We start from the raw sequence: 25,529 nt of genomic DNA on the forward strand, positions 1-25,529 counted from the left end.
AACTGGTTTCTTTATTATTTCTAAATCTGGGCTCTGGTTCAGCCTTTTTACCAAGTAATAAAACTTCTGTGCTACTTCCATCCATGCTTGCATTTTTCAATGGAAGTTTCACCCATGAGGATGCCTTAAGTAGAGGACGTTGTTCCAGTGTTGAGCAACAGGCATGTGTATGAATACTAGACAGTAGTACGTCACCTGCTGTCCTGGTCACGTGGAAGTCTCCAAAGATGTGGCTTTTGGGGAAAGGGGAGTGACAGCTTTGCACGTTAGGTAACAAGAAGCACAACCCTGGTAGATCAAAACATTGTTGATGAGGTCTTTGCCCTTGAAAATTAGCAGGTGGGCAGCTCACGGGAGGGGTCTTTGGTGACCCAATTCCAACAGCGCTGCCTGTGAGGGAAGTAATGTGAGTGGAGTGGTTTCTGCAAGTTTCTTTGCATCCCTTTCCTAGCATTTCTCCAAGGCTTTTCACCTCAGGGACCTGCAGCTTTCCTAGCCCTTAGGAGAGGGTTATTTTCCAGTGCCAACTGTGCCTGAGGCAAGGGGAGATGTGAGGTACCCTGCCTCACCTTTCTCCTGAAGGGATTCCAAAAACCCAAGAGGCTTTTATCCTTCTGAAACAATTGAGCTCTATTGCGATATTAACTAAAAATAACTCTGTTTCTTAAACAAGGAAGATGAAATTAGCCAGCTGATAAACTCTTTCCCTGTTCACTGTGTGATTAGGCTTGGATAGTGCAGAGAACTGCTGCATCACGCCGAGGGAAGGTGGATCCTGCTCCCGCAGGCCTGGGCTGCTGCCTGCCCTGGGCCGCTGCCAGCTCCTGCCTGCAAGCCCCGGGCTTGCCTGAGCCTCCCTGAGCTGCCGGCCTTACCCAGGGCACGTCTGCCTCTCACCTGGGCGCTGCACCTGCGGCTGCTTGGGATATCAGACACAACTGAAAACAAAACCGTGGCCCTAAACAAAAAGTGAGTTAAGTGGAGAAGGCAAACATGGACCGGGTGGAGAAACAGCCTTTCCCTGTGTTGCTTTCTAACAACTGCTCCAAAGTGAAACTTACACTTCACAGCTCTCCCCACTTGAAGATTTTAGAGATGAGGAGTCTGCTTCTAGGAATCAAAGTCACCTGCAGCCTGTGGTCACTGAACATGACCAGCACCTCGCTGAGGCCCCAGCATCCCACGCCGTACGGGGCCGGGGAGGAGGAGAGGCCCTCCCTTGCCCCAGACCGAGGGAGGCAGCTGGGCTGGCGAAGCCACTTCAGGCTATATTAGCTCTGCTGGAAAAGCCCGAGAAGGCGAGGGGATGCAACAAGTGGGTTTAGGGCTGGGCTGTAACTTTCTGCCGTGACTTAAAGCGTACTGAACAACACCCAAGGTCGGGTGTAACAATTATGATCTAAGCAGTCACCAGAGGAGACATCTGTGCCTGGCCCTGTCACTGCTCATTCCCTGAAATGCTCCCCAGCACCACAGGAACTTTTGAAAAGAAGGTAAATCCGAAGGCAGCCACACAGCTGAGCGTGGATGCCAGGAGATACCTGACCTGCCCCACAGCTCTCCGGTCGCCAGCAGTCTGGGAGTAGATCTCTCAGCCTGCGCCCATACCCGTATTGGCCAGCACTGTGACTGCTCAGTCTCGGGCTGGCACTCACAGCCTGATTCACCTCTGCTCCCGTTGAGGACCCTGAAGGCATGCGTGGTAAGAGCTGCCGCAGATGCCCAGCTCTGCCTAGTGAGTAGGCATAAGGGGAAATGAAGAATACATGCATTTTGATAGTTCACCAGAAATGATAGCTCATCACAGGTTTTATGTTAAAAATCTGAAATAAAATGTTTTTTTTTTCTATTAGAGCTTTCTGCCCTTTGCCATGGGGATGCAGGCTTCTTGGCTTTCATATCCTCTAATCTGCAGGAGTGAACACAGACTAGTTTGGGGTCTAGACTAAGACCTAAAATGGATCTCATCACTCATTTTCCCAGTGTCTATAGGGCAATTTTATTTAGCATCATGGAATAACTAAGATTTTTCTCTGTTTCTGGGAAACAAATGGTCTGGCTTGCTATATTTTAACATTTCAGTGAGCATTTAAATGTAAAAAGACATAAATTCCTGTTAAAGTAACTCAGTGTTACTGTATTACACTCACTTGAAAACAGCTCCCAGGGGATGAGGCACTACCCATGTTTCTTACCAGAAAGGATAAAGTGGGACTTCATGAGCTGGTTGCATTAAGGTATCTTATAGCACATGATTCTTGTCTCTTTGGAAAAGTGGATCTCCTGGTCTGCATTGCTTGATAGGCCCACAACGTGCACTACGGAGCAGTAAACCTGTGGAATAGTTACGGAGTAAAAGAGTTGCTGGAGTGAGCCACGGTGGTGCGGAGCCCCTGCAGCGCTTGGCCGAGGGGAAGCAGGATGCAAGCTGGGTCTGCAGCCACGTGGGACATGCCTCCCACAGAGCCAGGCTGGCCGTAGCCCCCTGTGCTCGTGAGGAAGAGAAATTTCAGTGATCCAGGGAGACTGAGCAGGCTGCAAAGTTAGTTCAGGTGCCAGCCAGGAACGTTTTCTCATGAACTGGGCATGATTCATTCCTTCAAAACCTACCTGCCTTTCTAACACAAATGCTATGCTTATTAAATATGGGAAGTAAGGTATTTGCACTTTTGTCTTTTAAAATTTTATTTCCCATTTATAAAGCTTTTCCTGTGTAACCTGGATTAATCACTGATACAGAAAGAAAATATTGAAAGTTATTCCCGGCTTCTTTTGCAACGATTGGCTGCTTTTGTATTGTATTTATGGCAACAAGCTCAAAAGCTGAACTAGCCTAGAGCAAGTGCCTTTGCCAAAGATCACGGTGTGCTTTTTTAATGTAAACATGCAGGGAATCATGGGAACACTGAGTGACCTCCACAGCCAGTACTGAAAGGAGTCTTAATTCACTTGAAACTACTTTGGTAATTGGAATACATCTTTCTGCCAGTATAATTGAGGAGCTGATTAGTTAGACTTAGCACAGGTGTATTTCATTTAAAATTACAGTTAATGGCTCTCGGGTGCCCTTAGAAGGGATTAGAGTCCCATCAGAATGAAAAACATCAGCGATTTATTTTTGTTGATGGTCATTGTTTTTGTCTTCTTACAAAAAAACACATTCAAAGGCAAATGTGGGTTACCTGGGCTGTGGGTATTTTCAAAATAAGATTTGAAACGGTATGCTTCGCACTATCATGGCCACGAGCTCCGTCCCCACCAGCAGGCTGGGGGCTGAAGAGGGGTGGTGGGCTCAGGCCCTGGTGGGCTCGGGGGGGTAGATGGAGGGTGTGCAGCGTGTCCCAGCACAGCATAGCTCGGAGCAGGAGACACGGGCTCCAATCAAGCTCCTATAGTCCAGATGTAACCATACGCTCACGGCATTGCTAGAAAACATGGGCATTCTCCACAAGCCGGTGAGATAGCTGCACAGTGGGAAGCCCCATGAGAAACCTTTTGGAGGACAATTCACAAACCCGGGCGGAAGAAAGATAAGAAACCTGAACTTGATCAATCTATACGGTGTTCCTCCAGATAAATTAACTGGTGTACAGAATACAACTGGTTCCTAGAATGAAACAAATGCTGTTTGCAAGGACCTCACAAGAAGATAACAAAGATTAGGGTTTCAGTGTGCCTGAGCTGGGAAGCTGAGCACCAAGTGCTGGAAACGGAGACTGTGAAAGCAGTGATGATTGTGAGTCCTGAATTAGCACAAACCAAGCAGGATGCTTGTCCACAGGGAAAATCCACCAAAAAAAGAAAAAAAAACTAAACCCTGCATCTGGGATTTCTGTTTATTTTCTGTAATTATGACAAATTCTGCCTGCCTTGGTTGGGAAAAATGGTCATTCTGCACAGTGTGCTGCCTCCTCTGTCACAGGCTCTGTGTAAGGTATCTCCCCAGACCCTTCCTTGAGAAAGAAATCTACAATGACTGCCATATGAGTGTTTCATCCAGCTTCCAGCCATGGTTTGTAACACCGTTTTGTTTTGGAACGAGTCCTTCTCTGCTCCCCCCTGTCCCCCTGTAGTTCAGACGATGCAAAACAAACAAGCACAATTAATTTTACCTTCACAGCAACACAGAAACAAGTTGTACAAAGAGGTTCAGGTTCTGGCACCTCTGAAGCCTTTCCTTAATAATTTTTTCTCATCTTTGTTTAAATGATCCCGTGAAACATTTCCTGACTAAATGAACTGGAAAGCCCCATGTCCAGATATCTGTAAGTGCATCAGCATGAGAAACTCAGGTGAATGTTGTGGGTTTTTAGCCAATGCAATTAGCTTTGCTGAATAGTTTTTATCCAGAGGGAAAATCAAGAAAGGGTGTTTCTTTATCACAATGTCATTTGTGTGCATCTCTCATAGACAGATCACCTCAGTGCAGCAGGAACAAACACAGGTCCTCGCTTTTCACAATTTCCGAGGCACTCGTTCGGGTCAGCCGTCCCCTGCAGGATGCAGCACATTGGAGTAAAACAGTGGTAACACAAAACCCAGCACAGCACAGCTGGTGATGTAGGACAGCGCACCTCCTCGTAGCGCCACCTCAGCCTTGGCTCGGTTTGGTGCCTTTGCCAGCACCGCAGCATCTTCGTTATTGACACATACGAAAGGAAATGGTGGTTTCATCTGAATTACTGCATGGCAGGATCTCTGGCACGGCTTATTTCTGTCACTCACGTACATAACACAAAATAGCAGGGCTATCTTCCCTGTCAGCAGTAGATGGTTATTGCATGAACGTATTAGTCTTTTTAAGGGGAAGTTCACCCACACTGTGCAGAGATGGGTCAGTCTCTGTAGCAGCTGTATCATTACGGAGTCTGGGACGTTACAATGAAAAAACATCTCTTGTAGGCAGGCTGTTATTAGCTAAAGGTTAAAGCAAAGGCTCCTACCCCAAAGGGCTTAAACATCTCGTTTCAAATAATGAGCAACATATTTTATTTTTCATACTCTTCCATTACCATGTCTCTTAAAAACACAAACCTCAAACCATTTTTGAGCAACAGACATATGCATTCAGACTGAATTTGGGCGTAGCATATATAAAGGAAGTCATTCCACTAAATTCAGAGGAACACCATTGCATAAATAAATAACTGGGGACTAAATAAAGGTATCAGGGCAGGTGTCCTCAGCCGAATGCGTATTTAAGTAGGAGCACAGTCTTAGAACTTTGACACCTTGTAGTTCTTCAGTGTCTCGAAAGCTGCTTATTTTCTTCTGTGCGCTAGCTGGTAACAGAGCTTCCACTTCAAAGAAATCCATGTATATTTTTGTATTGACCATATGCCTGCCACTGTTGTTTAATACTGCATGGAATGTTTTAAAACTAAATTAATTTGGAAAAAATCATCTATGATGTGGTTAAATCCCAGCCCTGTCAACTGTTCACGCTGTGCACATGGAGTACTGGTAATGTCTAAGGGATCAATTTACAAGAACAAGGACACTCAGAAATGAAACTGAAACATCACTTTCAAGATGTACTGTATTCTGTGGAAATAATATGGAAAAAGTATCATCATTGTTGGCACAGTTAATGCTTCTCTGAGAGCACATTGATTAACATTAGAGTGCATCCTTGGCAAGGGATGGCATCCAAACCACCGGTCCAGACCTGAATTACCAGTGCTCCCTTAAACGAGAGGGGAGAGAGCATGGAAGGAGACCACATCACGGTGCCCAACTGTTCTGCCCCTCATCAGGGTGCGAGTCCCGCTCCTTGCCCGCTGCACGCCGCGTCAGAAGGCAGCAGGGTGGGAAGCAGCATGTGTTATGGATGAGGAAAGGATCACCTGAGAGCTGGAGTCAGTTCATCATAAGCCAGAGGTGATGTTGCCTCGGTGCTGCCAAGAAAAGGTTGCACCAGAACAAGTCAACAACTGCTCTGTGCACCAGCAACGGGGAAGAGCCTTCTCCCCCATGACTGGCGATTGCAAGGCGGATAGCATCCTGCAGCGCACTGCACCTTACACCTCAGGAGTCAGCCCTGGCAGCGGAGAACTCCCCTTCTTGGTACAGACACTGTAGTGACCTCATGGACAGCCTCTGTAAAGCCTAGGGACAATTTACTCTCAAAACCTGGCTATAAAATACATATCAATAAAGCCTTACCCAATGCGTAGGTTGCTGTGCTAGCCATAGCTGTACGCAGGTTTTCTCCCAAATCAGAGCGGCAGCAGAGTGCCATGGCCTCTGCTCCCACATCAGCACCTGTAGCTAGTGCTGCTGTGCATCCACCTACCGCAGTGTAGCTCATGCTTTTTAATAAACTTTTTTCCTGTGTGTGTATTTATGCCGGAAGATTGGGAATGTAACTTATTTTTCTGTTTTTATACACTAGCCGTTTGACAGTACCTCCCACATAAGTGGTTTTTTTAAAAAAAAAACAGACGGTTGTCTCCCATTCTTTGAGCTTTGTAGGGTTTAATTGAAAACAAAATGGAAACTACAGCTCCCCTCCCCACGTAGGTTCCAGTTCAGTAAATAAGCAGTGTGTGGTGTCTCTAACCTGGAGCTGCCGAAGTAATCAAAGTGAAATTAGCCTCCCGGCTGTGGCTCCGTAGGGCTGCAAGCACGAGTGGCTCCACCAGCCTGCTACTGGCGGCTGCAGAGCCACGTCCAGTTACAGCACGGTGCTCTTCTGGAGCTGTACCTTCCATCTCGTGGTAACTGAAGACTCAAAACACTTCTCATAGTACTACAAAGTAAGCGTAGCTCCAATTTATTGGACATGAGACAATGTAGCTAGACAACACCTTTACAAAAATACTTGAAAGCTATTATTTCAGATGTACAAATATATAGATGCAAGTTCCTCTTCACCAGAAAATACAGAAATCTTATACAAGTCTCTTTTAAAAAAAATAAAAACAATAGTAATAAACCGTTAACTATGTCCATCATGATCTTGAACGTTAAATACAGAGAAATACTAACATCAGTCCAAATATGTCTCACAGTTAAGGATTATTTGGCTTTCTACTGAATTTTCCATCGAGGATTACAAAGCACTCCTGCATTACACAGCCAAGTAATCCTTGGGAAAGAAGTGTTGAGGGCAGGGGAGGGAGGGGAGAGTAAACATTTTACAAATATGGGAACTGGGATGTAAAGTTTGTGTGGAATTCAGAAACTGCAAGAGATCGTGTACTGCAGGAGTCCCCAGCCAGGTTTTTAACCCTTAGGTTATGCTTTTCTCTATCATCTAGTTTTTCTTAAAATTAATGGCTGCCTTCAGGGAAGACTTTAAAGACACTTTAAGTGAAAATCTTCCTGAAGTAATATTTTCAAAATGTCAGAGGTTCGTTGGTGGTTTTTTAATGCCAGATGTATAGACCCTTGCTTTGTGAGCAGACAAATAGACACACGACCTGTATTATGAAGCTTGAGAAAGGACAGCGGTTTCTGTCTCCCAGTAAAATGCGAGCTGGCTGTAGCCATCGCTATAAACTGCATACAACAGCAACCCCAATGCCAACACGTTTGGGTAAAATTGGTGTGAGAAGTGAATTGGCCAGTGCACAATATGATTATATTGCAGGCTGAGCTCTGGGATACATAACGTCCAGTTAAGTTTTTAAGTGAGCAGCCTCGTCACCCGCGGCTGGCCAACGCCTCATGCACGGTGAGGACAGTCCCAAAAGATGATCTTATCCGCTGCGCGTAAGGCCAGCACAACAGGCCCCAACCCACGGCCACCACACCCCCACTTCTCGGGCATTTCAAGTAACATGAAACTTGGCAGATTCTGCTCTCACATTTCTTCCATTTAATAGTGTGCCAGTTCTAGCAAGCGTGTTGTGCTGTGGCCGCGGAAGATGCTGATGCGGAATGGCAAGATCCACACTTTACTGTTACAAGTGTTGCTGGGATCTAGGAAAATGATTGCGAACATATTAATTGCTCTACTGAAGTCTTTATCACTGTTTTGAAAGGGGAATAACCATGTTTCAGATACAACAGCTCCAAGTACAACAAAAGCACAACAAAAAGAAGGTTCCTGCTTGTAACAGACTGCCACCCACGAGGCTGATGGTTCAGTCCCGTCACTGAACGTTTAAGTCACAATCCTTTTTCTGAGCTACAGGTGAAAACACATTCCTCTGAGAGTGCCTTTGATTCATGATGATGCATGACATGAATTATGATATTTTTATAAATGTGTTTACACAAAGGACATACACTACGCTGTCCTCACACACACGACGGCTGGCTCAAGTTGGACGCAGGGGTGTTAGTGTAACAGCAGCTGCCTGTGTTTCCATATGTGTGCCTGCATATGTGTAATCTTAAACTAAGTATGTCAGCTGTGCGTGCTCGGTGTTCCTTAGCTGTCACAAAAGTTCTGTGTGAAACACTGTTATCTGTAGTGATGGCTTTAGGTAGGTTTGGTAATAGCTGCAGTCTGCTGCCTTTTATATACATGTGTCCAGTTTGGGGAATTTATAAAGTTTAGAGTTTTCAAAGATTATATAAGACACCCTTCCTGGGACCTTCCTTTTTTTTTGGAAACAAATTAGAGAGCCTACTAAATTTTAGTATACAATCAGCCTTGTTCAGGCACTATATAATATAACCGTACACTCCTCTGAAACGAAATCTGCTTTTAAAACGGCACAGTGATTGCAGATCTCTGGGTGTTTCTCTTTTCAAGTACTCTAAGGAAAAGCATTTACGCATCTTTCTGAATGCCCCCTGCCACGTATGTGTCTGGTTGGTGCTTTCCTTATTCACGCTCCATATAGCCGCAACAGACCTGTTGGAATAAATCAGGTTTCTGAACAGCGCTACAACGAGAACATAGTTCTCAACTAGAGGTACTGCAGATCAGAATCTCAGACTGGACATAAACCAACAATACAGGGTATGAAGAGTTACCGCTTTTCTCTGGTTTATCTAGAATATGAAGAATAGGCACATGTGAAAACTGTACGGCCAAGATGGAATTAGCAACTCAGGGCAATGTTCATAAAAGCCTCACCTGTATAACACTAAGGTCTGTTACTGGTCCGCCCAGTTACTTCTGGCTTGATGGCACAGATATTTAATATGCCCACTGGATACTTTTCATCCAACCTAGGCCCTTGTCTGAAGGCACGCAGCTGTGGAGTTCACTGACGCAGAGCTCTGGATCCCTGGACATTATAGATTTCTTTTTCCTCAACACAGAGAAAAGAGATTGCAGTACTAAACTGGCTGGGTGGGTATTTAAATTGAGCTGTGGGAAAATGCAATAGAGTGAGACTGTTTAAGTGACACTGTGAGAACTTCCTCACTGATACGCCTGAAAGCTAAATTGGTGGCACTATTGTACGTGTAGAGGTGAACGGGTAATTTAGGTGTTGCGGTCAGAAAAACATGATCTATGACTTGTGATGGTATTTTTACAATGAGCGCACCTCACGCTGGCAAGAAACGGAAATGTTGCCAATTTTAATTGATAAAATAGAATTAAATGAAAGCTCACCACTCCTTGATATGCTTTATATTCTGTAAATACCTTGTACAGAGCACTCTGGGCCCAACCCAGGAAAAAAATGCCTGAATGTTGAGAAAAAAAAAATCCATCAAGGGAGCAGCACCGCTCATGGACTTGAAGTTATGCAACTGCTGCATTCGTTCCAACAGCACTGAAGGATTATTTTCTGAGGATTATTTCTCTTTAAGGTAAACAGACAGCTTTTAAATTAATTAATTAACTAACTTAGAACTTAGCTTTTAAGCTAATTTTAATTTAGTTACTATTATCCACGCAGTCACCTCTTACTGCATGTTTCTGAACAAGCATCTGAAAAGCTACAGTATCATCCTGCATGCCAATAACATCAATCTAATAAATTAATAGCATTCATTGGAAAAAAAAACTCTCATAAATTTTAAGATTTAAAAACCTAAAATATTACTTTTTTTTCCTTTTCATCTTCCAAGGGGGAAAAGAGAACAAAATTAAAAACAAACCCTCTGTTCAAGTTAGGTCATCATGACACAAAGCAGTACAACCCAATAAATCCAGCAATGCTGACAGTCGAGCCTGGCAGTATGCACATGGGCTTCTGAGCCATGGAAAGTTGGGAGGGCTCTGGCTATTGGCTCGGTGGCTGCAAGCTGACTTATCGGAAGGAAAGAAAGGTCAGCGTGCCACAAACGGCGCGTCAGGCAAGACACGTGTACTTGGAGTTGCACCACTGCAGGGGTGGAGTGCAGCCCCATCCCCTCCCGCTCTGGGGATAAACGAACCTTAAGCTGGCACAGGTAGGAGAGTATGGGGAGGAAGGATCCCTACAGGTGTTACTGCTCATGCTACTGATATGTCAGTGATAACTGAGATAAACATTTGGTTTTAGATAGGAACATGGGAAAGCAGCTGACCCTCCCAATAAAGTTAATTGAGAGAGACATATTGATGTACTTTTAAAAGAAAAAAAGTACTAATGAAGCATTGACTAGTCAGAAAAAACCTGAACTCTCAGCTTCTCTACTGTAGCTATAACAAAAGAAAACAAAACGGCAGTGCAGCTGAAGGAACAGCTGGAGTTCAAAAATACCTAAGCTTCAGTTTATTATGCACACATACGACTAGACCATTCCAAAGTGCCATGAAATCGATTGAAAGTTTCTCAGACTACACTTCCTTCCATCACGGACTAGGTGTTAACAAAGCCACATTCCCCTTTCCCTAGAAGCTGGTCAAAACTGCTGATCCAGCTAAGATCTTTGAAAACACAAGCTGTTTGAGCTTTTGTATTTCTTCGAACACAGCCGGTACGACTGTGAAGCAACTTGGTGTGAAAGAGCAGGACAGCTTCCCGGGGCTGGAGGTCGCCTCTTCTCTGCACTGCATTCTCACAGCTCTCCAAACCAGCCGGGCCGCCACAGCCAGGCTCTTCAACCTTCAAAACAGTCTTTAAAAACGATAAACGTGATGCCTCTACAAAGCTGCATCAACAGTAGAGCTCAAAGGAACCGGTTCACTTGTTGGATTTGTTTGCTTCAAGTACCAGCAGAAGGCAATGCTAAAGGCCTTGGCTCAAAAATGCCTAAACTGTACAGAACAGGAGAGGCTGAGCTTCAGGCATAGCTTGTGTTATTTAGCTAAGAGGAAGAACGTTTAGTGATAGCTCAGACAAAAAGTTATGTCTGCAATCTGCAGAAGATGGCAAGCTTTCTAATTAGTACACCAGGTCTCATACCTTTAAAATGTAATCAGGCACATCGAAAATGTCAGAAAACAGATAAGTCAATCTGCCAAAACCTCTTATTTCTGGTGTGCAAAATGCAACATCCAGCATTGCTATGCCTTGTTCAGTACATCTGAGGCACTACAAGCTTTTTTATTTAGGCCTATTTGTAAAGCTCAAGTCAAAAAAATACCTTAATCTTTAAACAAATATTAATGCAGAGAAATACAGACAACTAAAAAGCTCAACTCTAAAACCTCAAAGAAAAAACTCATTTGCCGATGGGTCTCTGGAGCTTGCCGTGGGGTCGAAAAAACACAGTACGTGAGATTTCAATAGGGAAGGAACCAATCGTGTGTTCTGATCACGGTTCACGGTGTCTGTGTAATCTGGAGCAAATGATGGTATCAAAATGGAGACTAAAGGCAATTTTATAAACTGGGCTCAAAGCTGGAAGTTCTCAAACTAAAACCTTTTTTTCTAACTTTGGACATTCAGGTAATGAATACGGGCCTTCTGAATTCATCTAGCAGCCACATTCAGCCAAACTTGTTCTGCCGTGTGTAGGGCATTTATCATGACCATGAAGTTCTGGGAATTTTTTCTGAGAGTTACACATCTTTAAGAAATACAATTTGAAAATGTTTTTAACCTTTGTTATCTATTCCCAAAAGGCAGCTATTCTTCATTTTTCATTGTGCCTCTGAGACAAAAATAGAGCGTTTCAGACTAATCTGCCATATTTATGGGACACGGTGACATGGCAGCCACTTGGAACAAGTTTTAGGGATTGAGTAAAAGGCAGATGTAGGCTGAGCTGGGGCATTCCTAAGGCAAGCACACTGCCTGCTCCGTTTTCCAATTTCAGAATTAGGGTGTCAAGGAATAATTTTTAGTGTGAGAAGTTTCTGTTAAGAGTTAACCTAAACAGTAACACAGACAGTTTGTTTATCCAGTGGTAAATCACGTGGCAATGCTTTAAGTCCCAAACAATGCATGAAAATGTTGTTATGCAAAAGTAGAAGGTTGAAATGGACTTATTTTACTGAGCTCCAAAATTACTGAATGCAAACACAAAAAAAAATAATAAAGAAAACAAAACTTCAATATGTAGAAATAAAGAATTTTGTGTTATTTATTAAAACATACTTGCATTAAGGATCACAGTTCAAAGTCAGACTGTATTGGATATGAAAGGACTTGCTTGTCTCTGGGCAGTTTGAAATGACGAACCCGGTCAAATAACACACAGGTCTGCTTATACCATTTCACCCAGGGCTGCATCTTTGCACCAACTCTAGTGGGCTTTGTACTACTCCGTGGGAATGGTAAAAACGTTTTTTTTTTTCCCCCAGTCGTAATGTAGCTTCTTCTTGATTGGCTTTAGGAAATTGTCAATAATAAGGATACCTTTAGGTCTACCTTTAGTTGCTAGTTGTCCACATCCTTTTCAAGAATTGGGATGTAATTTTTATGAACAAGTGACATCATTTATACTTTTAATGAGGGGCACCCTGATTTAATTGGGGATACTGAACTTCTGTACAGTTGAGTCCTTGTTCATGTGACACGGATACAAACTTGCACACCGTCAATGGTATGCTGTCGCATGATGGGTGCATGCAACTTGTAACGGGGAAGAGCAAAAGCGTGTGGCCAGCAAGTCCCCAAGTAAGACTCACCATTTCCTACATTGTTAGAGAATTTGAGTATCATTTTTAGTGACTGGCAAAATTTGTTGTATTTTAACAGACTCATAAATTCTTCTTGGGCGTTATCCGATTCTCTGTTTGAATAGATCAACAACTTACTGCCTTAAATGCATGCATTGCTTCAAATCCGTATCAAAGGAACAAACACCACCACACTATAATTTTTCAGTCAAATATTTCATTTCCATGGTAAAACATGACATTCTTCTTGAATCTATAAAGCTAATTTAGTCCATTTCCTCTTTTGCAGTTACCCCAGTTATAATGGCATGCCTTTAAAATATAAAATACGTAGCTCCACTAAATAGTACTGAACTGGGTCTGATGTGTATCAAAATGTTTGTAGTCATATTTTCCATTTCTTTCTGCATCTAATCTCGCTATAATTTGATGTCAATGGCTGTTTGAGTATTCAGCATTGGAATTCAAAACATTAAGATTAAGGGTTGTAGTCAGTGAAAACATCTCTATTTAAAGCTTCTGAAACACAGAAATCTACAGCTGATGAATTTAAGATTATAGCTAAGTGATTTAGATTTAGTAAGTGCTGAACTTTTAAGGAAAATAACACAAACCAAAACCAAGTAGGTTTGCATACACATTTCTTCTGGTGTAATATATGCTGAGATTTTCCTAAGCTTTCTAATTTTTGAAGGCGAGCAGCACTGAACGGTGCAGCCACGGTTCAGTACACTGAACTCGGAGTTTCAATGCAGCACGAGCACAGACAAGAATATGAATGTTTATTTGGTGGCTAGCACTTCAGTTACCCATGAAGGTAGTGCAGTGACATCTGCTTAATCCTGGACAGCTGACTTTGAAAGGATATTTCTGTGAGGCAGATTAGTTAATAAAAAGTGAAATATCCGTGAGAAAATGTGGGAAATATTTATTTCAATTCCTCCAAAATCTTGTATTACGCACATGCCCATATGTATCCATGCACACAACGTACTAAAGTAAAAAGTTTACACCATGTCATATCAGAAATTTGAGCGTGTGTAATATGTAAGAAAAATGTATAAGATAACTGTTCTTAGAAATCTGAAAACTCTATTCATTGTCATTCTTATGCATATCTAAAAAAGCAACCTAGCCAAGTTTACAAAACATTTCTTATGACTGTTGTGATTTTTGCAGTTAAGGAATCGGGAACTCACAATATGTACATCAAGCTTAAATGGCTTGTGTATGTTACAAGTATAAAGCAGTAGGCAGGGTAAGTATGACAAATATACTGAAGTCCCAACATTGCAAAATCTTGACCAAAATAAACAAACAAAAAAATAACCCAGAAATCATCTCTATGATAAGAGAAAAGACCTTCACTTTTTGTGAAAGAGAAGAGGTTTCACCATCCCTGCCAGAATCTTGGGTAGCTGGGCAGCAATCACCTCTGACATCATCTCGGGGAATTCAACACTCAGTACACGGGACTGGAGAAATGTGTTCAGACAGAAGAGATGGAGCTGTTTCACTAGCTGGATTTAATAAAATACAAACATGATAAATCAGGCTAACAGTAATGCAGCCAGATAAACATGCTGTCAATCACTTATCTCATACATCCATCAGCTGTCATCATTGTGTACCTTCCTCTGTCACGCCTTGAATCAGTATTATGGGTATTTGTCATTCCCTATTAAAATATCCTCCCATGGCAAAATGTCATAAATATAGCTAAATGGTATGTTATATAAAGAAGTGCAACACTAGTATTATGAAGTGTTATCATCCTCACTCACGGCAGGCACCATGAATAACGGCAATTACTAAACAAGTACACAATCTTTCATTTTATCTTCATGTTCAACACATTGTCTCCATGCCTTGTTTACTATATGCTGTTCAAACACTGCTCTGAGGGAGAGCATTTACTATTGCCTTTTGAGTTTCTCCAAGGTTCTGATTATGATCATACCTAGGTATGCTGCAAACATTAAACTCCATAGGCCCTTGTCCCTTGAAAGCCACCGCTTAATATATGACTATTTTACCTCTTATCTTCTCTGAGAAGTTCCAATTTTATAGAAGCTTTTCTTTAAGACTTGTGACCTTTATGTTATCAAATATCATCCTATTTCTGCTGCTGTAGGCTTTAACAACACACAGTCTCTCCAGTGTGATCAGCTTTTCCTTGTATTTCCCATCACTTTACCAGCCTGAGCTGAAATAGGGCCTTGAAGAAAGATACTCCACAGACCAAACACCACCCATCACTTTACTGGGGGCTTTGCAGCAAGCCTCAGTCACTCATTTCCACTAAGGCTATTTTACTTTACTGAAATTAAGAGACTGACTCTACAGCCCAGCACTCAAGAGAGTTTTCCTCTGGATGCTGTGACACTCAGATTGCAAATGATTACTACAGGTAAGGCAGGAAGACCTTTTATCCCAAGCAAGACTGATCCAAACAGGTTCCATGAGCCCAGGGCTACCATGAGTAGTACACTGGCCAGGACTTGGTTTTGCAAGTAAAAGGTGACTGACAGAACTCCAGGGAAGGGTTTATCACTGACAGTCCACAGTGACAACTGCAGTCTGACTACCAGTAAATACTGAGAAGTTAAGCTCTATATCCTCTCTTCAGAATTTTGTGTCGTCTGCCTTCACCTGTAAGGCTGCTTTTGTACTAGTCTCATTCTCCTTTTGCTGGTATCTGAGATGATGTAATAGCTAAATGGTGAATGAGAGTCCTGTGGATAGCAGAAGCTGATGGAGAGGTTTGTGCAGTGGATCAAAAGACTCCAGACCACCTGGTGAACCACATAATAATCAATATTATCTCTTAACTCCCATAAATGGGATCTTCAGAGGGGTTATTTTTCCCCCATCAGAAGGGGGAATTAGTGACAATGAAAGGTTTTAGATGAGTAAATGAATTGATTAATGAACAATTAAAATAAAATATGGATTTGCTGAGTGCAGAATACAAACCTACAAAGACCCCATCCCTCCCCGACTCCCTGCGAGCTCCTCACAACCAGCACTGAACTCACAAGCAATCTTCCTAAACTATCTTAGCACCACTTCCCCAGCGCTTGCTAAAACCGTCAGATATGGCCCTGTACCTTTGCTTTTTGCCTCTCTTGCAGAGATACTTTATGTTATAGTGTAATATACACCAGCCATTATAGAACAATATTCATGTGGGCATGAAATGTTATTCCTCATTTTAATCATCATTTTAATGGATGTTAAGCCCATAGGATACACGCTGGGTTCTCAGAGATGTGGAAAGGATTCAGCTGCGTCTTTTAAGACACTTACGAATCTCTATGGTATGACCATCAGAGTTCGCAAAGATTATTCAGGTTCAAAATATAGACATAGACTGAAAAAATGGCATAGAATATACACATAAAAGTACTTGAATTAAGGTTGCAAAACCAATCTCGGTTGTCTTTCTCTAATTCTTAGTAGCCTGACTTTGGAACTTGAATTGCCTGTTCTTTGCATTATTTATTTTCCTGAAGATGTATACACACACACACACACACTGCTCCCTACCAAAACCCATAACTGTAGTAGTTATGTTAGAGAAATAATGAAAAGAATAGTAGCATTCAAAAGCATGTTTCTCAAACACTTAAATCTTGTATACCATATAATATATGTACAATATATATTGATGCTGAATATATAGCTATCTATTCACACAAATATACACACTAAGGGAAAAATGTAGGGTCTTTTTCTGTTGTTGTATAGAAATATTGACTACCCACTTTCCATAAATTGCTTTAAGAAATACTAGTTCCTTCTTATATAAAAAGTAAAACACGTTAACAATTAAACTTACATCATGCATGGAATCCATCAGTTTTGTAAGTTGATAGAAACGTTGCGAGTTTGCCACAACACCTTTCTGGCGCAAACCGATTGCCTTCACCAGTTCTCTAATGTAACTCGTTCTCATCTCATCAAATTGGCCTTGACTTCTTAGACCTTCCAAAGGAACTAAAAAGACAGTAACACTTGCGTTGCAGTTATTCCGAAGGCAATGAGAGAAATTTAAAGTACAGGAACAATTTATAGTATTTCACGCTGTGCAGTGCAATTCATCAATATATGCCAGGTACTTCTTCCCATTTAACAGTTACTCCAGAAAGAGCGATACAATTGGTTAAAATGATGTATCAGCAACAATCGGTCGATCGTGCTAATTGCTGATGTCTAGACATAGACTTAAGCTTCAGCTACACCTGTCTGCTGAAAAGAAGATGGCCAAAGGAACCACCCCTGTCCTTGAGGAAAGATGTTACAGACTGGCTCATTTTCACACTGCTGAGGGGCAGCCCTCTTCGCAGCAAATTTATGTTAGAGAGATCTAGCTGGAGTGCTTCAAAATGGAGTCAAGGAATGAACTAATAACTCTTAAGTAGCATAGACAGCAAGTCATCCAGGGCTTTGAACAGCTTTTAGAGAAATTAGCAAGGAGGAACAAATGGTTGAACTCACTCTACTTTCAATGGTCACCCATGAGGACCAAAATGAGGACACGGAGAGAACACTGAGAAGTGAACCTGTTAGTGACAGCTAGTGATAAGACCGTATTTGATCACTGACGGTAAGTGTTGGTAGCACTGTAAGGAAACAGGTGTCAGCTCTAGACTCTACTTTCCTTGATATGGCAGTGTAATACACAAGTCTTACAATTCATGTCGTCAAAGGCAACTAAGAAATGAAAAACTGGAAGAAACGAAACTTGAAAAAATATTCCCATCTGGCAATCAAATTGAAATCCTTGCTTTGCTATAATAATCACACATTAAAACATGGTCTTGTTTCAATCATACTGTTTTTGAAAGAACTGATAAATTTCTTCCCCTTTCCTTTTTCTTGTGCCAATGACATTTCACACTGCAATGTCACATTTAACATTTCATATTCTGACAGCAAGCATGAGGGGAAGGATTCACCGCACCAAACTTTAGTCACTTTACAGTATAGGCATCTCCATCTGGGCTAGTCACCACAGCTTGCTGTAGCTTTAGTAGGAAAAATCAGGCAAGTCTTGAGTACAAGGCCTGTTCACTGTTTTAGAAATAGCTTTAGAAAGAGATGAATTATGTTGCAGAGATGCTTATTTTTCTCCATGGTCTCTAAATGAATGTCATGGGGAGGCTCTCACATACTTAAATAAATCATATGCTAGTTATCTAGGTACATCTAGTACATCTTCAGTCTGGTATCAGACCATGACTAGTATCAGGCCACAGCAGATTTCATTTGCACCTCTTTATAAAAATGAATTGAAGCCTGGTTCATAATTTGACTTATTCAACACTGTAACACCAAACTTCCAGGTGATTTGTCACCTTCTGGAATTAAAATATAAATCTATGTGTGAATCTATGTGTGTGCTGACTCTCTGTACAATGCACTGTACTGGTAGATATTAGGAATTCTTAAAACAGAAGCCACCGAAAAAGCAGATGGCTGCACAGGGGTTAGACCTAAACCCATTCCCTGAAAGAGAATTAGGTAGCAAACCCTGCACTGAGAGCACTGCTCTCCGTTTGGAAATCGTAAACCCTGTTCTGAAGTCAGTTGCCTGAGTCATGTCTGATTCCTCAGAATAAGGGAAAAAGGCACTTAGGGTAAACAGATTAAAATTAAGTGTCTCTCACCTGCATCCCAGAGAGAGGTAACGAAACAGAAGTTCAAACCTCTACTCTACCTAAGCAGAAGTCTCCTATTTTGTAGGAGACTGCCCAAGAGAAGAAATAATCCAGTTTCCCAAGGATGTCTCTTGCTCTGTGCCTCCTCACACAAGTGAATGTCTGGGGGAAGGAGGGAGACACACATACAGAAAACAGCAAGTTTAAAGACAAGTGTCTATGCACTGAGATGGCTATGGAAGTCAGGGTCTGACTCCTAACTGAAACAGAATTAAAACAAAAATAAAAATAGAGAATAGAAATTGTGAATGCTTCCACAGAAAGTATAGCACCATTATCTAATTATAGTCCAGTTTTTAGGGATGCCATGTTAGATTTCTTTTGGTAGCTGATGGAGATGAAATGCTGGACGAGGCAGACCTTTCGTTTGACTCAGTACAACTTCTCAAGTCCAAACAGACAAAGGAGGCATCTGAAAGCATGCCTGTCACATCTGTGTCGAGGGTCTGAATGGAAGGGAAGAGTTCTTTTTTGTAGGGAATGCAATCTGCTTTGGAGTAATACAGGCAGGAACAGTCACAGTGGGGAAAAGTTATGTCATGGGAAAAGAAGAGCTTAATTTTCAAAGCCTGAATGGTTCTGGGTATGTCTAATGGCAGAATTACCGACACCTATGAAATCTTTTTCATATAAAGTGAGATTCTGGTGGAATTTAGGGTTCTTTCAGGTTAGGGATGCTTTCTTTAACTTGCGTCTCTGAAACAGCAGTTAAGTCCTTACACTTCCCTTGTGAATTAGGTTAAAAGATCTCTTCCAGCAATCCATGGCCTGTTTCCCAGAATTCTGCAAAGGCACAGTCACATTCCAATCTAATCACAAAAAGTTCCACTAAGCTATGTATTTGAGTGAAGAATTACAATGTCTTATGTGCACAAATGCAATTTAAACACAGGGAGCTCAAATGCTCCTTCTCCCTGAACATATGTACAGAATGCGGATGCTTTTATTCAGTGGCAAGAACCCAGCCAAAATCTTATGCAACAAGATTCTGCAATTCCTCTAAATCAAAAGCCTGGAAAGTCCTAGACCAGAACTGAACCCGCTGTTTGCCTATTTCTCTCTTTTTTGGCATAGCTGTACTTTCTTAAATCATAGTCTCTCTGAACTATTCATAGTATTAGTTCCTAGATGTGGCCTGCACAAGATGGAACCCTATTTAGGACTTTTGGGGCACTACTACATCATCACATATTATATAGAGTAAATAAGGACCTGTAAAATGGAAACAATTGCAGAAAATAAAAATGTTGGTCCATTTCTTGCAAAGACTAATTCTGCTTTCAAGACAGCTTTAAAACTGTCACAAGTACAATATAAAGAAAACTTCTAAGCCACGTCAAACTCAATGGAAAAACTGTAGAATCAAAAATTATGTTAATAACTGAGGCTGGGGTTTCCATTCAGAATTAGAATGTATCAGGACAGACATTTAGTTACATATAATACAAATTACTGTTTCTTTGAAGTTATATAAAAAGTAACAAACAGTTCATCTAAATAACAAATCAAACAGAAGACAGAATGAGAGACTAAAAGTTCAGACTTGATCTACTGTTAGTATATGAAAGCTTGAAATGGCCATACTTTCACATTTGAAGAGGATTAAGATGAATACCGTGACTAAAATAAAAGTAGTCTTAAAAAACACTTTATAGCAACAATGAGGTTATATGGTTTTTTGAAAATAGTTTTGTGGAATTATATTTATACAGTACCAATCGTTTACTAAATGTCTCAGCAACAACGGTTAGGTGTGTTCGTTTTCCCAAAGATCTGACAAATTGTTTTTTCCTATAAGACAATAAGTGCAGGAGAGAACAAAAAGCAAAAGTCATCAGCACAGGTAGAAACACTTTCTTTTTTTCTTTTTTTTTTTAAAACAAATTTCTTGCACATATATCAACATATCTTAAAATTAGTTCCTGAGGGAAATGCATTAGACAAAGAATGGTAGCTTGATGAATACTGTTAAACTGATGTACTCATCAATGAGAGAGATTGGACAAATGCAATGTTTTTTTGAATTTCATTTGAGCTTTGTGGGACTGAAATGGAGAGCTAGAATATCCCAAACGTATCTAAATGTCACTGAAATTTAAAACTTCCCTCTAACAGTCAGGCAAACAAGGGAGTTCATTTCATGATGAAAACAAGGTGGAAAGCATTTAAAATAGGAATACATTCAAATTCCAACACAGCAACTGGAGTTATGTCAGAGAGGGATTTTTGTCCACATTATTTTTACTGCTTTAGCAGAGAGGATGTTATTTTGCTAATATTTTATTAATTTTTATGTTCATATGAGCTAAATTTAACCTTTACTGCTTATGCTATGCTGAGACCAATTTTTTTTTAAGCATGAGCTTACGCAAACACTACCCAAGTACAGCTTAAGAGGGAATAAATTTTAGTTCCTTATCTTTTACTGAAACTTTGTACAATCAACAAGCAGGTTATGCAGGATTTGCACATCTCTGACTCCATAAGTGTGTAGAAAACCAAACTTCAACATTCTTCTATTATATTTCTCGGAGATGCTTATTCTCATTTCTCATAGCACCTGTACCATTTTAAAACTTTCTATTTGTGGATTCATAATTAATAATTATGGCCTCAGCAGATACACATTTTAGTATTATAGAAAAGGTTTTGGAAGATAATTTCATCAACTACCTCATTTCCCATTTAAAGTGGAATGCAGCTGTATGCTGGATTCTTTAAAAGATGCGTATGAATAGAAGTGACCACGGATTTTGTTCTAGAGAAACAAACCAAAGAAGAACATTTCCATTTGTTTATATCTGTGCTAAACTTGACCTATTTATAACTACAAAAAGTTGAATAAATGTTAGTATTGTTTGCCAAGTCCACCTCCCTAATTCTTTTCAGTAAGCATGCTTTAAGTTCTTGGCCAGGATAAAGCCCTCACTCCTGACAATTTATTAAATATTTTTAATATATTTCTAATGCTTGTGAGGGTTTTTTTAATCTTTGTAGAGTTATTTAAGCTGAAGAACTTCCAGGCAGAAATACTGCACACTTGATTTGAAAATGTGTAATACAGTATAGCTATCATTCAAAAGGGATCCAACCTTTCCCCAGTGCCTTTACACAGAATAATACCGACAATGAATCACAAATTACTTGTTCCTTATAAACACTAGAAAAAATATTTTTAGTCTTGGAATACTAACATTCCTCCTAAAGAAGTTTCCAGTTGTTAAGCCAGATAGCTTAAAAATGGTCAAGTTAAACAACATGGTTCAAAACTCTTTTACTAGTGACATGTTACAAAGAAATAAAAGAACCTACTTGTGTTGAGAAGTAACAGCGCTTTCATACATAGGAACTCTTCTTGGCTAACTTGAAGTCTGACAAATTCCTGTGGGAGTTGCCACATGGATAGACACAGGGAATAGAACGATGATTCTTTCATCCTCTGTCTTACACCCAGAAAAGGTAAAAAAAAATTAAAAAACATGAAAATAAAGAAAAGGAACAGCTCCGGTACTAATTGCTTGAAGGAAGTGCCTTGTTAGCAGTTTAATTACCACATTACAGAAATTAAAGAAAGAGATTATAAATTTAAACAAAAGGTTTATATAATGATAAAGAGGTTATAATTCTAAAAAGAGGTTTATATAATTTTATAAAGGTTATAAATTATAAACAATTTTCTGACTTTTTTGTATCTACACTAGTTTTTTAATCGTAATGTATGTGCTGTTATTTTCCATATTTAATCCGTACTGCTGCCCAGAAAAAAAACCTTGGAAACTACCAAAGCTGAATGCTAACCACCAAAGAAGGCTTTCTATTAATTAAAAACACCCTAATAATTAATGTGAAGTACTTTCTTTTAGAGGTTGATAGATTTTTACATTCTCCAAAAAGATTTCAAAGCATAAAATTGAAGATAAACCTGAAAGTTTATATAAAACTTATTCTTACATTTTGCAAAAATGTCTCCATCAAAACGCTTTGTTGGAAGTCTAACACTGTACTGCTAACAGCAACAGTATGATTTTGTAGCATTTCATGCCATTAAAGAAACAGTTAAAATATTAAATGTAAATATATACAAAAAGTATTTAAGTACACTTAGACATTAATACAGCCTTATCTAAACTCCTGCAGAAGTAAACAGGACAAATCACACACGGAAATATATAAAACTGTTTGGTTTTTTGCAGCACTTAAATCCTACTTTTCTGTTTGAGATTTTGGTATACTGAGCATATATTATTGTATATATTTATTGCAACAATATAATTTCAAAGTTTGTAAACTAAACTGAATTCATTGTACATTAACCTGAAGATCCAGTAAGATGGGCTCATTTTACAAAGCTGCATTCCAATCTAGAAGTATTAGATACAACAAGGACAAGATTAAATTTTGTCAGTACCCCTTACGAAGTTCAGATCAGTGTTCCCCCTCTACTCAGCCCTAGTGAGACCACATTTAGAGCACTGTGTCCAGTTTTGGCCCCCCCCAGTTCAAGAAGAATGCAGAACTGCTTGAGCAAGTCCAGCCGAGAGCTACCAAGATCAGGGGACTGGAGCATCTCCCTTCTGAAGAAAGGTTGAGAGACCTGGGTTTGTTCAGCCCGGAGAAGAGAAGACTGAGGGGGGGATTTCATCAATACTTATAAATACCTAAAGGGTGAGTGTCAGGATGATGGGACCAGGCTCTTTTCATTAGTGCCCAAGGACAGGACAAGGGGCAATGGGCACAAGATGGAACACAGGAAGTTCCACCTCAATATGAGAAAAAACTCCTTTCCTGTGCGGGTGCCAGAGCAGCGGCACAGGCTGCCCAGGGAGGCTGTGGAGTCTCCTTCCCTGGAGACATTCAAACCCACCTGGATGCGTTCCTGTGCCCCCTGCTCTAGGTGTGCCTGCTCAAGCAGGGGGGGTTGGGCAAGGTGATCTCCAGAGGTCCCTTCCAACCCCCACCATTCTGTGATTCTGTGATTCTGTGTTCCAACCCCACTGCAGATAGTACTGTCAACAATGAAAACAGAAGATATTTTGCATGAATAAAAGACTTCTCTCAACGCACTGAGTTTTTTTCTTCTTATTTAAAGTGTTATTTTATATTAAATGAAATTATTTCAGCTTTCACAGAATCATAGAATGGCCTGAGTTGGAAGGGACCCACAAGGATCAAGTCCAAATCCTTTCCCTGCACAGGACAACCCCAAAATTCACACCATATCTCAGAGGGTGTCATCCAAGTGCTTCTTGAATATTGTCAGCTTGGTGCTGTGACTACCTCCATGGGGAGCCTGTTCCAGTGCTCCACCACCCTCTGGGGGAAGAACCTTCTCCTAATATCCAACCTAAACCTACCCCGGCACATCTTCCTGCCATTCCCTCGGGTCCTGTCATTGGTCACCAGAGAGAAGAGATCAGAGCCTGCCCCTCCTTCTACCCTTGTGAGGAAGCTGTAGACAGTGATGAGGTCTGCCCTCAGTCTCCTCTTCTCTAGGATGAACAAACCAAGTGACTTTAGCTGCTCCTCATACGACTCACCTCTAAACCCTTCACCAACTTCGTGGCCCTCCTCCGGACACTCTCTCGTAGCTTGATATCCTTAATGTACTGTGCTGCCCAAAACTGCACACAGTACTCAAGGTGATGCTGCACCAGCACAGAGCAGAGCGGGACAATCCCCTCCCTCGACCAGCTGCAATGCAGAGCTCGATGCACCCCGGGGCACGGTTGGCCCTCTTGGCTGCCAGGGCACACTGTTGGCTCATGTTCAACTTGCCATCGACCAGAACCTCCAGGTTCCTCTCTGGGGAGCTGCTCTCCAGCCTCTTGTTCCCCAGTCTGTATGTACATCCAGGGTTGCCATGCCCCAGGTGTAAAATCAGCTTTGTTCAGCATCTGGTATCTTGCACCAGCTCTTCAATGACTTAAACACAGACATTTAATCTGTTAGATATAAATGGAGTAGCTACTTCTATAGCTACTTTAAATCTCCCATCCTATTCCTTTCCGGTAGTCCTATTCCTAAGTGGTAGCTATGAAGGGTGACAGCAGCTTTCAGGATATGCTTAAATGCTGTTCTTAGTCATATTTTCAGACACTGCAAAGTATAAGTAACAGCTAATCCTTGTAGGGTTTTAATACTAATTCATGAAATCATTGTCAAATTAACACTTCTTGGTCTGAAACTGATGCTACCACACAAATCATTCCCAAGGAGCACTACAACTTGGTTCACTAAGTGACAGACTGGCTGTGAAACAATCTTTGGATTGTGGTTTTATGGTCATTTCGAAACAACTCAAGTGTGTGCTGTCCCTGTAGAAGGAATTTCCATTACCTCTTTCCACCTCTAAGTGTGCACTCCTGCTATTCTGGCATCAGTGCCTGCATGTCCATGCAGTGACTCAGACCAGGGATCACCTCCATCTGCTAATTAATGGCTTTTTTCTGGGGTATTTCTCAAGCATTTCATTTCCTTATCTGTTTGACAGTGCAGTCAGATAGTGTTTGATCCAGCTTTAGTAAAATCATGGGGATGCATGACCAGGGCAGGGAGGCAGGTGGAGTTGACATTTTTGGCTTTGCTCACCACTTACCTTTTCTTAAAGTGATCATGAAAGTACAATCTTAGACATCATTGCAGAGAAGGAAGTTGCTTACAGTTCACTGATCTAAAAGCTAACTTATTTCCCAATAAATAGTTGCAGCTATGATTGAGTGTGCCAGTTACTTTTCATGTCTCTTTGTTTATCATGTTTCTAATGTGACCCTGATGAGATGTTCTACAACCAGGAGAAGGGTATGTTGGCTGTCCACCTCTTTCTCAATGTAGATGGTCTTGAGCTGCAAACAAGAGGCTGTCACTGAGGGATTATAATCAGTGTTCATAAATCTCAACCCTAT

General features: G+C 41.1%; 1 protein-coding gene across 4 annotated transcripts in view; it reads right to left on the minus strand.

The window, feature by feature from the left end:
* Positions 1-6,746: 6,746 nt before the first annotated feature.
* PGR (progesterone receptor) overlaps positions 6,747-25,529 on the minus strand; it is a 47,982-nt gene continuing 29,199 nt past the window's right edge. For 2 of the 4 annotated variants that reach the window (XM_075081855.1, XM_075081832.1), the window contains 3 exons: positions 21,940-22,070; positions 16,746-16,903; positions 6,747-14,424 (listed from right to left, as the gene is read on the minus strand). In XM_075081855.1, the coding sequence (XP_074937956.1) occupies positions 14,269-14,424; positions 16,746-16,903; positions 21,940-22,070 (445 nt within the window). In that variant the 3' untranslated portion in view covers positions 6,747-14,268. The other 2 variants (XM_075081841.1, XM_075081850.1) reach the window with 2 other exon arrangements.

Source organism: Phalacrocorax aristotelis, chromosome 1 (assembly GCF_949628215.1).
Source record: "Phalacrocorax aristotelis chromosome 1, bGulAri2.1, whole genome shotgun sequence".
In the NCBI taxonomy this organism is placed as follows: Eukaryota; Metazoa; Chordata; class Aves; order Suliformes; family Phalacrocoracidae; genus Phalacrocorax; species Phalacrocorax aristotelis.